Genomic DNA, 13,510 nt, shown 5'->3' with positions numbered 1-13,510 from the left:
ACCAGAGTTTGTCTGGAGGCAAACCAAGACCCATTTTTTCAGGGGTCTCGTCTGCTTGATAGGTCCACACCAAGGTTCGGATGGCAGCGTTCACATGAACCATACCAAAGTTCGTTTTAATCTAACCAAGCCTGCCAAGTGTGAACACATCCTAAGATTCAAAGGGCCAGATTCACGAAGCATTCACAGGAATTTTCTATTTTCTTTTATTACTCAATAAAGGTAAGAATATTTTGAATTACCAGAACATTTCTTAAAGGGATAGTTCACCCAAAAATGAAAATTCTGTCATAATTTACTCACCCTCACGTTGTTCCAAACCTGTATGAGTTTCTTTGTTCTGCTGAACACAAAAGAAGATATTTTGAAGAATGTTTGTAACAAAGCAGATAGAGCAACCATTGACTACCATAAGCCGCGTTTCCACCGAAATTACCCGGAACAATTTGTACCAGGAACTCCCCCCCCCCCAGATCTGCTACTGTCTGCGTTTCCACTGCGGTATAAAGTACCGAGAAGATTCAAGGCAAATTAGTCCGGTGATGTAGGACTGCGCACGGCTGCTCCTTTCAGTCAGCGCCGGACAGTATTAATTTTTTCTGCTTTTGGTAGTTATGTATTGTTTTAATAAAGAGGTCATTAACAAAACGGCGGAAAAGAGACGAGCACTGATACTAAAGCGTATTCTGAAAGCTCGTAAAGCTAGATTTAAAATAAGACAACGTATGTTATTATCAGCTATTACGGACATTGACCTTGAGATGGCTGAGACGAACGCGAGCCATCAGACAGAAAGAGCAAGACTGATATTTACTGAACCCAGAACCTCGCAAAAGACTTTTAAAAATGCCGGTTGAAATAAAATGCTGTGTGAGTTCAACCAATAGCATGTTCAGCGCCCAAGCCCCACCCCCGAAAGTTCCCGAACTTTGAAAAAGTACTACCCCGGGAGCAGGGCCGTTTGGAGGGGGAAATATTTACCCGGAACTTCATTTAGACCCTGGTTCCGAGTACCACCCCAAAGTTCCTAGTTCCTGGGGAAAGTTCCTGCGGTGGAAACGCGGCAATAGTATTTTTTCCCCTACTATGGTAGTCAATGGTTGCTCTATCTGCTTTGTTACAAACATTCTTCAAAATATCTTCTTTTGTGTTCAGCAGAACAAAGAAACACATACAGGTTTGGAACAACGTGAGGGTGAGTAGATAACAGAATTTTCATTTTTGGGTGAACTAACCCTATAAGAAGTTTCTTCAAAAAGAAGAATTTGAATTCCTGAAAATAATGTTCTTACGATAAACTCCAACTTTTGTAAAATCCCTAAATATTATGTTTAAAGATTTTTTTTCCCTTCAAATATTAAGCATTATAACATAACACTAGCTACATCAAATCGTTTTTTTTTTTTACATTTTATAATTACAAATTTTTTTGGCAGCATTCAGCAGACACGTGCTCTCAATACACAGGATACAAGTTTTAGATTGAGTCTTCTGCAAGAACCGCCAGACAATCAGACAACACCAAAGCCTGTCATTTTCTTCTTAAAAAAACAAAAAACCTGTTCTTAAGAAAACTTTTGAAACCTTTTTAATTTTTTTTCAAGAATTGCACTTAGGAACATTCTTATGGAAGCTTGTTTGCCACAGAATAAAAAAAAGGTACCTTTTATCTCACAATTCTGACTTTTTTCTCAGAATTGCGTGATCTAAACCCACAATTTTAAGTTATAAAGTCAGAATTGTGAGATGTATATTTGCAATTGCAAATTATAAAGTCAGAATTGTGATATATAAACTACATTGCGAGTTATATTTTCTCAGAACTATGACTTTACAACGCAATTGCTCCTTTTCCTCAGAATCGCAATTGTGAGAAAAAAAAGGCAAAACTGCGAGTTTATATTTTGCAATTCTGACTTTGTAACGTGAAATTGCAAGTTTATATCTCGCAATTCTGAATTAATAACTTGCAATTGTGAGTTTGTTTCACACAATTCTGACTTTACAAATTAGCCTACACTTGCGGAATTTATCTTAAGAAATGTTTTTCTTCTTTAAGAAGATTTTCGTGAATCTGGCCCCAGATCCTTCTTTCTAATCTCACCTATAATATGTACCAAACCAGTTGAGTGGAGTGTAGAGCTGGATAATATAGGTTCCAAAGAGAACATAGTCACCAACCTATAAGAGCAACAACAAGAGCATGAATAACAAAAGTTATGCTCAAGATCAATAAGAACTAGACTTGAGTGGTGATTACTGTACTTGAAACTTGTCCACTGTAACATAGTATGCACAAAGCAGCGATCCGGCCAACAACCCCAATCCAATAATCAGGTTCTGGGTCTGGTTCAGGAGGGCCAGGGAAGCACTGGTCTTCCATTCACATGCCTGAGCAGAAAGAGAATCCAATCAGTGTCTCTCCAGTCAACTGCTTATGAAGCCTAAGTTTAAGTGATCGCATTACCTGATATTTCAGGATAGCATCCTCAAAGCGCCTGACTTCAAAACCTTCTGAATTATAATACTTCACCTGAATGGCGAGACACATTTTGTAAAATTACAAGGTTGACACGACTGCTAACAACACTCCATGCTCAACCTAGGGAAACTTTGTTATGGCATTTGGCCACCTACGGTTTCAAAGTTGAGAAGCGAGTCCACTGCTTTTGACTTGGCATTGTTGTCCTGTGTGTTCATTTCCCGCCTGTATTTGGTTCTCCATTCAGTGATGATGATGGTGAGAGCTGCAAACAAATTACTAGACGTCAAAATGTGCCTGTTGACTGTCAGCTCTTATAACATGAACATACGTGTGCAGCACTTACTGAGGTAGAGGAACATGCAAATGAAGACAATGAGACCGAACCAGGCACTGAAGTACGTCACAAAATAGATGATGGCAATGACGATGTCAGCAATAGTGGGTACAATACTAAACACAATATAGCTGTAACACAAATCAATGATGAACATTTAAAGATAATAAACAAAAACAGAGTTGTTGACCATTTTAAAACATAGCATGTCTAACTAATCAAGTTCTTTAAAAGAGCAAGTAGGGTGAAAGTCAAAGGAAATCATCAGACCTTAACAAGTTGTTGACTGAGGAGGTCCCACGGTCAATGCTGCGCAGGACATCTCCGGTGCGACGGCCCAGGTGCCAGCGCAGAGAGAGGCCATGCAGGTGACCGAAAAGACGGACCTGCACCACACGGCTGGTGTACTGCTCAACACGTATCCACAGGAAGCTGCGCAAGTTACTGACAAACCCTGATGTCCCTGAGCAGAGAGAGAGTTAATGGTTTGTATGGAGTTGTTTTGTTTAAAACCAGCTTCATATGCCTTATTCTTAGAATATCATTATGAATGTCAACCCTCACCTACCCCTCCGCCCTGCAAGAACTTAAGGAGGACGTAAACACAGACCGTGATGGTCAGGGGTCTCCAGCTTTCCATTGCTGACAGGTGGTTCACTGGAATATTATAAATGCAGAAACACAGAGAACATGTGAGTGCATGTATACTTGTGCTGGCTCAAATGGTAAATGTTCTTGTTTAGCTTAAAAAAAAAAAAAAAAAATTTCATACACTGCCATTCAAAAGTTTGGTGCCCAAGTTTTTTTAATATCATTTTTTTTTTTTTAAAGAAGTCGTTTAGGCGCACCAATGCTGCATTTATTTGATCAAAAATACAGTAAAAACAGTAATATTGTGAAATATTATTACAATTTAAAATAACTGTTTTCTACTTTAATATTTTAAAAAGTCATTTTTCCTGCGATGGCAAAGCTGAATTTTCAGCATCATTTACTCCCGTCTTCAGTGTCACATGATCCTTCAGAAATTATTCCAATATGCTGATTTGATGCTCAAGAAACACTTCTTATTATTTTCAATGTTGAAAACCAGTGTGCATAATATGTAAAAAAACAAAAAAAATCAGGATTCTTTGATGAAATCAAGTTAAAAAGAACAGCATTAGAAATTATATATATATATATATATATATATATCGTCTCCACTGTCACTTTTGATTGATTTAATGTATCCTTGCTGAATAAAAGTATACATTGCTAAAGTAATAAACACTTACTGCCCCAAACTTTTTTTTGCTGAACTAGCCCTTTAATTGCATGAATATCCCCAAGGCTCTGCATAGAAAGCACATACTGAGAACACATTTCACTGCTGTGTTTTCCTATTAATAATGAGTGTGTGCAGAACATCTTCCCTTTAATCACACATAGACAATAAAACTTTAATATCCTGAGTCATGCATAACTACATGACTTCAGGTCAATACACCCAAATTTAACAACTGGCCCAAACTGCCAACTCACAGCCTTTACGTAAATCCAAAAAAAAAGAAAAAAGAAAAAAAAAGGATGCAGTCGGAGCCAGGAGCCACAGCATAATGTATCTAAAAAGCGAACACATTGATCTGTCCTGGGAGCTGAGAAAGATCCTCAATGCAATTCATTTACATTCATGGCCATTTTGATTGTGCACTTGGAAACAAATGAGGAAAGAAAAGGTGGAGGGTTGAAGCAAAAAAAAAAAAAAAAAAAAAAAATTCAAAACAATACAAGAAAATGCCCAGGGCAAAAGCAAAAACTCTCTTCCTCTCTCTTGAGCTGGGGGCGTAGAATTGGATGGTGAGAGAGCTGATTTTTATCCTTGGCATGGGGGCAGAAAAAGCTGCGGACAAAAAGGCCCTTGTACCAGCGTGTTAACTCGGCTAAAAGCCCCTAATGCCCCCTAATCGTGACTGGCAGGGTTGGTGACCTCCCCTATTACCCCTCTCAATCTCGCTCTGCCACACAAAAGCTCACTTTTCTCCCAGCGTGGCTTTCATGTGCCTCCAAATGCAAAGCTGTTACTCCTCTCTGATAATGAAGCACATACACAGCACCGACTTCAGGAAGAGATCAAATGAACAGCGTACACTTAAAGAGCGAGGATGATAAGAGAGAATGAATAAATAAATCAAGACAGGGAATTTAAAAAATGGGAGTGAAAGAAAGAAAAAAAAAGACAGAAAGAAGGGTGGAAACAAAGTCTTGAGCCACAGAAGAGTTTAGCATAGTTGGGTTTTGTCCCACATTTCTTTTGTGAAAGTTCGATACTTCTTGGCTTATGTGAACCAAAGGCTTTGACTTTGAGAGGTTTTGGGAGCTGCTCACCCATCCAGCTGGCCCACAACAAGAAGGGTCTGAGAAAACTGGCAAAGGAGGGGCAATCTGACTTCACAAGCATGCTCCCGCATATACATTCTTGACTTGCTTCAAAGCTGCCTTTACATATAGTTCTTCATCAACAAATATCTCAATTTTTAGCCATTTGAAGTATGTAACATTTTGAATCATGCATCTGTCATACCCTTTTTTTTTTTTAACCTAAAAATGACCTCAGCATAGTTGCATGCCTTTCCAATTATTTCTGCAAACAAATTAAATCATTTATTCATTAAAGCAAAAAAAAAAGATCATACATCCAACAGCTTTCCCGGGTAACAAGGCAAATGTTAAAAGATGCTGTCCTCTACTGGTCACGAGTGGTAATGCAACAAACAGTGAAAGGGTCTTTTTTTTTTTTTTACTCTGGGCAATAATTGACCCTTAGAAATATATATATTTTTTACCTTTATGTGGACATTTTTTTTCTCCAAGTATACAGTATTTCTTCCATTTAAGTCAATTACTTCAGGTGAACCAACTGGCATTTTGTTAAAACAATATATACAAAATACAAATACAAAAGTAGCTGTAAATAACACACAAGATAGAAAAACATTTTCACTTCTTCAATAATTGACCAGACAGTAGTGTCACTGACTGAACACTGAAGACTGGAGTAATGATGCTGAAAATTCAGCTTTGCCATCACAGGAATAAGTTACATTGTAAAATATATTAAAAACAGAAAACAGTTCTTTTAAATTGTAATATTATTACACAATAGTACTTTTTTACTGTATGTTATACCCTTAACTAATGTAAACAAGAGTGTATTAGGGGAAACAAAATCAAACCAGATTCATTCAAGGTCTGCTTTTAGGTGGGGCATTTTTGTCCCTGCTGTTGAATGACTGTACACACACCACTTATATACTAGAGAACTGAATGAATTCATTTGACGCAGACTTTGATTGAATTTTAAAGGCATAGCTTAAGAATCTAGTCTCACCGATATTCCTGCTGTAAATGGGTACAAACACATTGATGACGCGCTCGAGACCCAGCAGGCCAACACATAGAATCACCAGAGCCTGCAGACACACACTTCCCTTGGGCCACATGAATGGCACCAGCAGGCACACTTTCCTCCTGAAGTTCTGCCATGCTGAGCTAGAAATCACCTCCACATGGCCTTGTCTTTGAAGCTTCTGTTGAAGAGTAAAATCTTTTTTTAAAAACAAGTTTCTGACAGAAGTTTCAGACAATATAAATTGTTATTCTTACCTCTACATTCAGGGCAAATGATGCTTCTTGCTCCGTTTCATTTCCCAGTGCATTTTGTTTGGAGCGTCTTTTAGAGTACTTGTTTGCCATTGTTTGACTTCGTATAAACAACAAAGCTCTCAAAAATACTGTCTGAATGCATTATTCCATCAAGTGTATTGCAGTCCACGGATTTGCACTAACATTAGGCTTTAAAGTGCATATGTGCTGTTTTCTATTGTACTGACCGTCTGTGTTCAGCTGAACGGAGAACGCTCTGTGTATCATATGGGCAGCTTTCACATGACTGCCATAGACTTGTGGTCATGTGTCTCATGTGTTAAATGAAAACGCTGACGCTTTTAACCGCTGAAACACTGTTTTCCTCTGTTGTGAAAGAATAGTTTTCGTTTCGAGCAGCAAATGTTGCTTGCTAGCGGTCTCTAACACTATATTCCTCCAGAGGGCGCTGTGCGGCTCAAAAGGCGGATTCTCCATCGCTTCGCATTCAAACTCCATTCAAATCACACAGCTTTTTGGTTTTATTAAAGTTCTGTGTACTCTACAATGTATAATATTTAAATTTTAATTCATGAAATAGTGAAATATAAACGAAAATGCACCACAGCACTTTCTATATAATCATATGTAAAAAATAAGTTACAGACAGAGTAATTAGAAAAGACTGTGATTGGTCCAGTCTTAACAGCGCAGGGAAACGTAACAAGTATCACATGACAGAGCCGCGTGCCTTCTTCTAAATTATAGCAAGGTCACTATTATATTTGGTAAAATTCCAAAAGTACTTACTTTTTAATGTAGTTAATAATTAAAAGTAAAAGTATTGAATTGTCGTTTAATTTTTTTCTCCATCAATTTTATATGATCCATCCGACTGGTCAAAATACGTGGGGATTTATTCAAGACAGAGAATGAAAGGATTAAAGAGGCTAGAACTCAGTTTCACACAAATTATTTATTTATTATGAGTCATCAACAAGTCTGCAGATATTAAATATGTATTGATTTACAAGTGAAAAATGTTTGATCTAACCTCAATTTTGCTTTAACCTCCTGGGTGCCACTGTCCTCGTACGAGAACATTATATTTTAGTGAACATAATACACCATACACAGTTTACATACATAGCACATTCAGGGCTTTTCAGCTTTTTCAGAGGCTTTTCATTTGTTTTGAGGTTTCACCAGGACAACAACTTCTCCTTGGTCTTTAAAAATGGCTGAATGATCAAATTCAGCACTCAAATGGAAATATATTTTCTAATAATCATTTAAATCTGCCTAATTTTCAAACTGTTTGTTATAAATCAATATCGGAGGAAAATGTTATAGGGTTTCTAATCAAAATATAACTTTCTGTTACAAACCTTGGAAATTATTTCATACATGTCCTCAAAAGTGGACACCAGGACTTAAAGCATGTTAATCAGGCATTTTGGGAGACACAAGTAAACAGGGGAAGAAATTACATATGTTCCTATAAAATATTTGATATTATTATGAAAATGTAGCCAACTATTAATCCCATTAATACATGTTTTTTCATTACATGTTGCTCCAAGAACACATGCATATGCAAATTAGAGACGGTGTATAGATACATTGCATTGAATGGGAAACCCCATATACGGCCATTTTACCCACATATTGCATAAAGTAAAATGGTATATCAATTCATTCCGTTATATATTTCATAACATAGTTTAGAATCATCTTTAAACAAAGTTTGGTTAAATAAAATTTTTAGGGAAAAACTGAAAATTGACCCATTGTTTTTGCTTATACATGTCATTTTATTTTTTTATTTAAGTCCTTTTTTTTTTAAAGTCATTTTTATTTTAAGTCCTGATGTCCACATACAAGGATATTGCATAACATATGAATTAAATATATATATATATATATATATATATATATATATATATATATATATATATATATATATATATATATATATATATATATATATATATATATATTAATAATTCCATTTATTTCTTATGCTCTAAACAATGTAATGACATGAAAAAAATACTAAATTCAAAAGACTTTGTTTTCCTGGGCCTTAATAGGTTAATTTGTCAGCTTAAAAAAATTGTGAACAGAAATATATATATTAGGCTATGTATATTCATTCACAAACAAGATTGTCTCATTCAGACTCAAAACAGACTGTCAGTATTCATTCAGTAGATTCACAAAAAACGAAATGCTTCTTTATAGGTTGCACTATTTGTTGTCTAGTTAGTCTGTGGTGGCAGGAAAAGCCACTAGAACAGTTGTGCACTTCAAAAGTGAGAGACTTCAGTGAACTAATTATCTGAGTCAGTGCAAGAATGATTAATTTAACACAGATTAATTCCTGAACCAGTGTGAATGAAGATGCTAATATATAGTACATGTAACATAGAGCTCATGCTGCTCTGATAGACTTACTGCTGATATCAAGTGTTGTTTACATTTAAATGAGCCTCATCATTCTATGTCAGTTGAATAATATCGAGTTGATATTTGAAATCAACACAACTATTTCTGAAGCCTTGAAGCCTGATCACACGTGCTACAAACTCTTCACAACTCTACAATTTGGTAAGTTTTATCAGTTTGTCCAGTGTTTCTACAGTCATCATCATGAAGCAGCGTCGCCAGAGAAGAACCAGGGCTCTTCCCAAACACCTGAGAGATCACTCTTACAGCTGCATCTCTGAGAAAGCTCAAAGTCCCACAGGTTTGGAAGAGCGCTACGTGAAGAACGCTGCTGTCCTTCCTGACATCCGTCCACGTCCAGCAGCCTGGGTCTCTTCAGTGGACGTTTGTCAGCAGGAAGAGCCTGTCTCCATCCACGGCTACAGCGTGGAGCAATACCAGGACATCTACCGCTCTGTGGTGGAGCCCATGCTGAAGACACGCAGTGGACGGTGCCGTCGCTACAGTCTGGAACTGGGACTGAAGATCAAGCAGCGGCTGTGGGAGGCACTCAACCGCCCTTCAGTGGTGGAGACGGAGCAGCCAGATGGACACGTCCTGATCGCTGAGAGCTCCTCCACAACCAGCAGAAGCTGCGCTCCTCGAATCCATGTGGACATCAGTGAAGAGCCCGAGCCTGAGGAACCCCGAAGAAAGAAGCCCAGACACTGAATCATCCCAGCGTCACCTGGAGTCTCCCCCAGCGGGACAAACCTTTGTAAATACTGTATATAGTTATAGAGTAAGCTTATAGCTCTATGAGTAAGTTTTATTTTGTAGAGCCAATTTTATTTTTATAGAGTAAGTCTTTTGCACATTGTTGTCTGGTTGTTAGGATGTTTCTGGTGATTGTCAATGCGCTGATATGCGGTTTCTAGGTTGTTTGAAGTGGTTTTTAGCGCTTTGCGTCGTGGTTGTCGGGATGTTTTGTGTGGTTTCTTGATTGTTGACATGCATTTGCCAAGGTTTTCTGTGCGGTTGTTAGCGTGTTGCTTTGCGGTTGCTGGACTCTTCTGAGTGGTTTTTCATGCATTGGTACGTGGTTGTCAGGATGTTTCCAGTGGTTGGTTAGGTTAGGGTAGGTTAGGGTAGGGTCTCTCACACGGTTTGCAGCTTGACGTGCTGTGAGGGCTTGTGTGCATCAGTGATGCTGAGAGCTACGCCACTGGTACTTCACAACTTCTGATAGGGTCACCCCATAGTGGACAGGTCTCAGCTGAGGTGCCAGACGAAGACAAACCACCTGATTCTGGACAGCAGAAGATTGACCTGATGTTCCTGGAAGAAGATCACTGTCTTGACACAACAACAACAACATCAGAATTACCTGATTGGAAGAAAATTCAACCTGATTATGTGTGGAAGTCATCCATGGATCGATGGAAGCAACCGATGGAACAGAACAAGGTAACACAAGTTGGTTTAATATTAGCAAAGGCTTCTTTCTTTCTTCAGCATTTCTGTAACAGCGTTCGGCCAATCAAATCTGAGGACCACTAATTATATTATAATTTCTTAAATTCTTGCATACTTGTGATAAATATGAAATAATTCACTTCAAAATTCAGGCACAATCGCATAAATAAAGGCGAGCAGAGAAAATTATTAAAATACAATTAATAACAGGTAAACACTATCACGGTAATCTGAACTTCATAAACTGTTCTTCATACATCAATAATCAAAATGTACGTTAAAAACCAGAGGTGGACGAAGTACTTAAAGTACAAAAACGTATAAAACATTCCTCCAGTAAAAGTATTTAGTACTCCTTTTCAATTTTACCTGAGCGAAAGTACAGAAATACTTGATTTTTAATGATGATTAAGTAATGTTTATTTTGTCATTTTATACAGACTTATATAATTTAATTTAATATATATATATATATATATATATATATATATATATTTCTATAATCCTTTTTCTCAAAATAATTATGAATGATTATGAATTGGTAAATAGCCAGCACTAGTCAGTAGGGAAGATTAGTGGATGCAGATACATAATATGTCATGTGCGTTGACAAACAATATAAAAACAGACACTAAAAGCATAACATTTGCTATAGCAGCGGGGAAGATGAACGGGCATGTGTTATTTTAATCTGTGTTAGAGATGCTCGATTTTGGATAAAATGAGAATCACGATTTTTTTTTTTCAAATAGAGATCATGATTCTCCCACGATTCTGAACGAGATGTTCACCCCTCGGGTCCAGACTGCAAATGAATGTGGGAAGTTTAGCCACCGCTGGCTGATCCTGCCCTGGCTTACATTCAGGGCGGGATGTAAATGTAAAAACAATTAACCTGAATTTGGGTCAAACTAGTTACCATCATTTTCTCACATTGCCATTAACAGTATTTTCTAATGTCTCTTTTTGGTCAATTTAGATTCTTAATGCAGATTTCATACAAAAAAAAAAAGTTAAAATGTTATGGTTAAAAATGTTAAAAAGACCAAAAAACAAACTTAAAAAAACAAACAAACAAAAATAAATAAATAAAATAAATAATAAAATAAAATAAAATAAAATAAAATAAAATAATAAAATAAAATAAAATAAAATAAAATAAAATAAAATAAAATAAAATAAAAAATTAGTAACTCCGCCAGAGTGTCTCTTTTGGGTCACTTTTGCCGGTCCCAAGCCCGGATAAAGGAGGAGGGTTGAAATTGTAACATTAAAAAAAACAAGAATCAACAGAAGAAAGTTCATTTGTAGTTTTAAACATATTTAGGGTGTTTTTTTAGTCACTCTTTGTGTCTCTCACGACGTTACTCCTCTCTCGTACAGCGTCCATAGACTTGATAGACTAGTTTGTTTAGGCTAGACTATAAACATGAAATGCGCAGAGTCTAATGTCAAGCATTAATTTACAGCAGTACCACGTTTAACAAACATTTGTCAAAAGCCTAAAATCCAGTTATTGATGAGCTGTTTGGCATCAATGACACGGGTTTAGATCAAGTTTAGAAATCCGTCAGTTTTCGGTTGTCTTGCATATATGTGGCTTTATCTGAATATTTAAAGGTCCTATGACGTGGACTTTTTAATGATTTTTATAATGTTTCCTGAGGTGTACTTATATTGTTAGTATGATTTTTACATCATAAAATGTCATAATTTAGAAATAAAAGGAATTTTTCAATCCTGATTTCTGCTCTGGCTTGAATGCTCTGTTTGAAGGGGCGTGTCTGCTGTGAGACTTCAGTGTAAACGCCCACTGCTGTGATTGGCTGACATTTTTGCATTTGAAATGCGTATTACATGTGGAAACCCTCTCGAATACTTTGACTACGTTTTTTTTACTATTACAGCTGTCGAGATGAACGAATCGTGAAAGTGTTGATTATGGCATTATTTTTAGATCTTTCCCATCACATGAAAGTCTGCAGTGATGAGCATTGAGTACACCAGGGCCGGCCCGTGGCATAGGCGGAATAGGCAAATGCTAGGGGCGTCACTCATCCATAGGGGCGCCAAAATGTATTACTGATACTATTTTATTCATATTAATTTGAAATATTACCAAATAAAGCGCAAAAACACTTAACTAAACCCCCCGCATCCTCCCGGTCCGCTTCATCAATCTCCCCCGCCGAGCTACTTGAAGTGCGTCAGAAATATAACACGTGATCAGTTTAACGTTGGGAATTTGTTGTGTCGCGTCGCCTCTCGCCGCATCTAATGTAGACAGGATTGCTTTCATTTTTTAGGGTGCTTGGCCGCTCGCTCCAGGTGTAGACACGGTGAAAGTTGCCTGATAATTTATGACGGATGGCCGAATTGTAGTGTCATAAAAAACAGAAGCCCTCTGATGCAGGCAAGATAAGGGAAACACTGCAAAAATGCTCTTCTTATTTAGTATTTTTTGTCTTGTTTCTAGTCTAAATATCTAAAAATTCTTAAACCAAGATGCATTTACTAGATAAGTAAAATAATTTTTTTTCTTAAGTGAGTTTATGCTAAAAACAAGCTAAATTATCTGCCAATGGGGTAAGAAAAATAATCTTGTTTCTGATTGAAATCTTGTTTCTTGTTTCTGTCCCAAATAGAAATAAGATCATTTTTCCTCACCCCATTTGGCAGATAATTGTGCTAGGTTTAAGCTAAAACTCACTTCATTTTGATTTTTTCCCCCCAGAAAACAAGGAAAAAATGATCTAATGTCATTTTACTAGTAAATACATCTTGATTTAAGAATTTTTTGATGTTTGGACTGGACACAAGAAAAAATTACTAAATAAGAAGAGCATTTTTTGCAGTGTAAAGACAGAGGTAAAGTGATGAAATGAACAGTTTATTTAATTGCATAGTAGTAAAATACTAATGTACGCTAATTAATTCCAGTTTTACCTTAAACTATATGCAAGCAGCTGTTCTGGGTTCTCCAGTGGCCACAGACAGTGTATTTTGTCAAAAAAAAATAATATCTGTTTTTTTAAACGCATGTAATATCACTTTTTTAATAGCCTAATGTTTTTACTCTACATTTGTGCAGTTTTAAGGGGACATATGGAAATTTTAAAATGTATTTGCAGAAATTAGTAATGATATTTTTATACAGGTTTATT

The 13,510-nt window shown here is 36.7% G+C and overlaps 1 protein-coding gene across 1 annotated transcript in view; it reads right to left on the bottom strand.

Annotated features, from left to right (window-relative positions):
• abcb6b (ATP binding cassette subfamily B member 6 (LAN blood group) b) overlaps positions 1 to 6,845 on the bottom strand; it is a 38,150-nt gene extending 31,305 nt beyond the window's left edge. Inside the window, exons 1-9 of the mRNA XM_079822350.1 lie at positions 6,465 to 6,845; positions 6,190 to 6,388; positions 3,384 to 3,476; positions 3,090 to 3,282; positions 2,829 to 2,950; positions 2,638 to 2,747; positions 2,468 to 2,533; positions 2,266 to 2,391; positions 2,105 to 2,181 (exon numbers count right to left, since the gene is read on the bottom strand). Of these exons, the coding sequence (XP_079678476.1) occupies positions 2,105 to 2,181; positions 2,266 to 2,391; positions 2,468 to 2,533; positions 2,638 to 2,747; positions 2,829 to 2,950; positions 3,090 to 3,282; positions 3,384 to 3,476; positions 6,190 to 6,388; positions 6,465 to 6,554 (1,076 nt within the window). The 5' untranslated portion in view covers positions 6,555 to 6,845. The remainder of the gene's footprint in view (positions 1 to 2,104; positions 2,182 to 2,265; positions 2,392 to 2,467; positions 2,534 to 2,637; positions 2,748 to 2,828; positions 2,951 to 3,089; positions 3,283 to 3,383; positions 3,477 to 6,189; positions 6,389 to 6,464) is intronic.
• Between the last annotated feature and the right edge of the window lie 6,665 nt (positions 6,846 to 13,510).

Source organism: Gobio gobio (assembly GCF_949357685.1).
Source record: "Gobio gobio genome assembly, chromosome: 7".
NCBI classification, from domain to species: domain Eukaryota; kingdom Metazoa; phylum Chordata; class Actinopteri; order Cypriniformes; family Gobionidae; genus Gobio; species Gobio gobio.
This window is presented reverse-complemented; position numbering and strand designations above follow the sequence as displayed.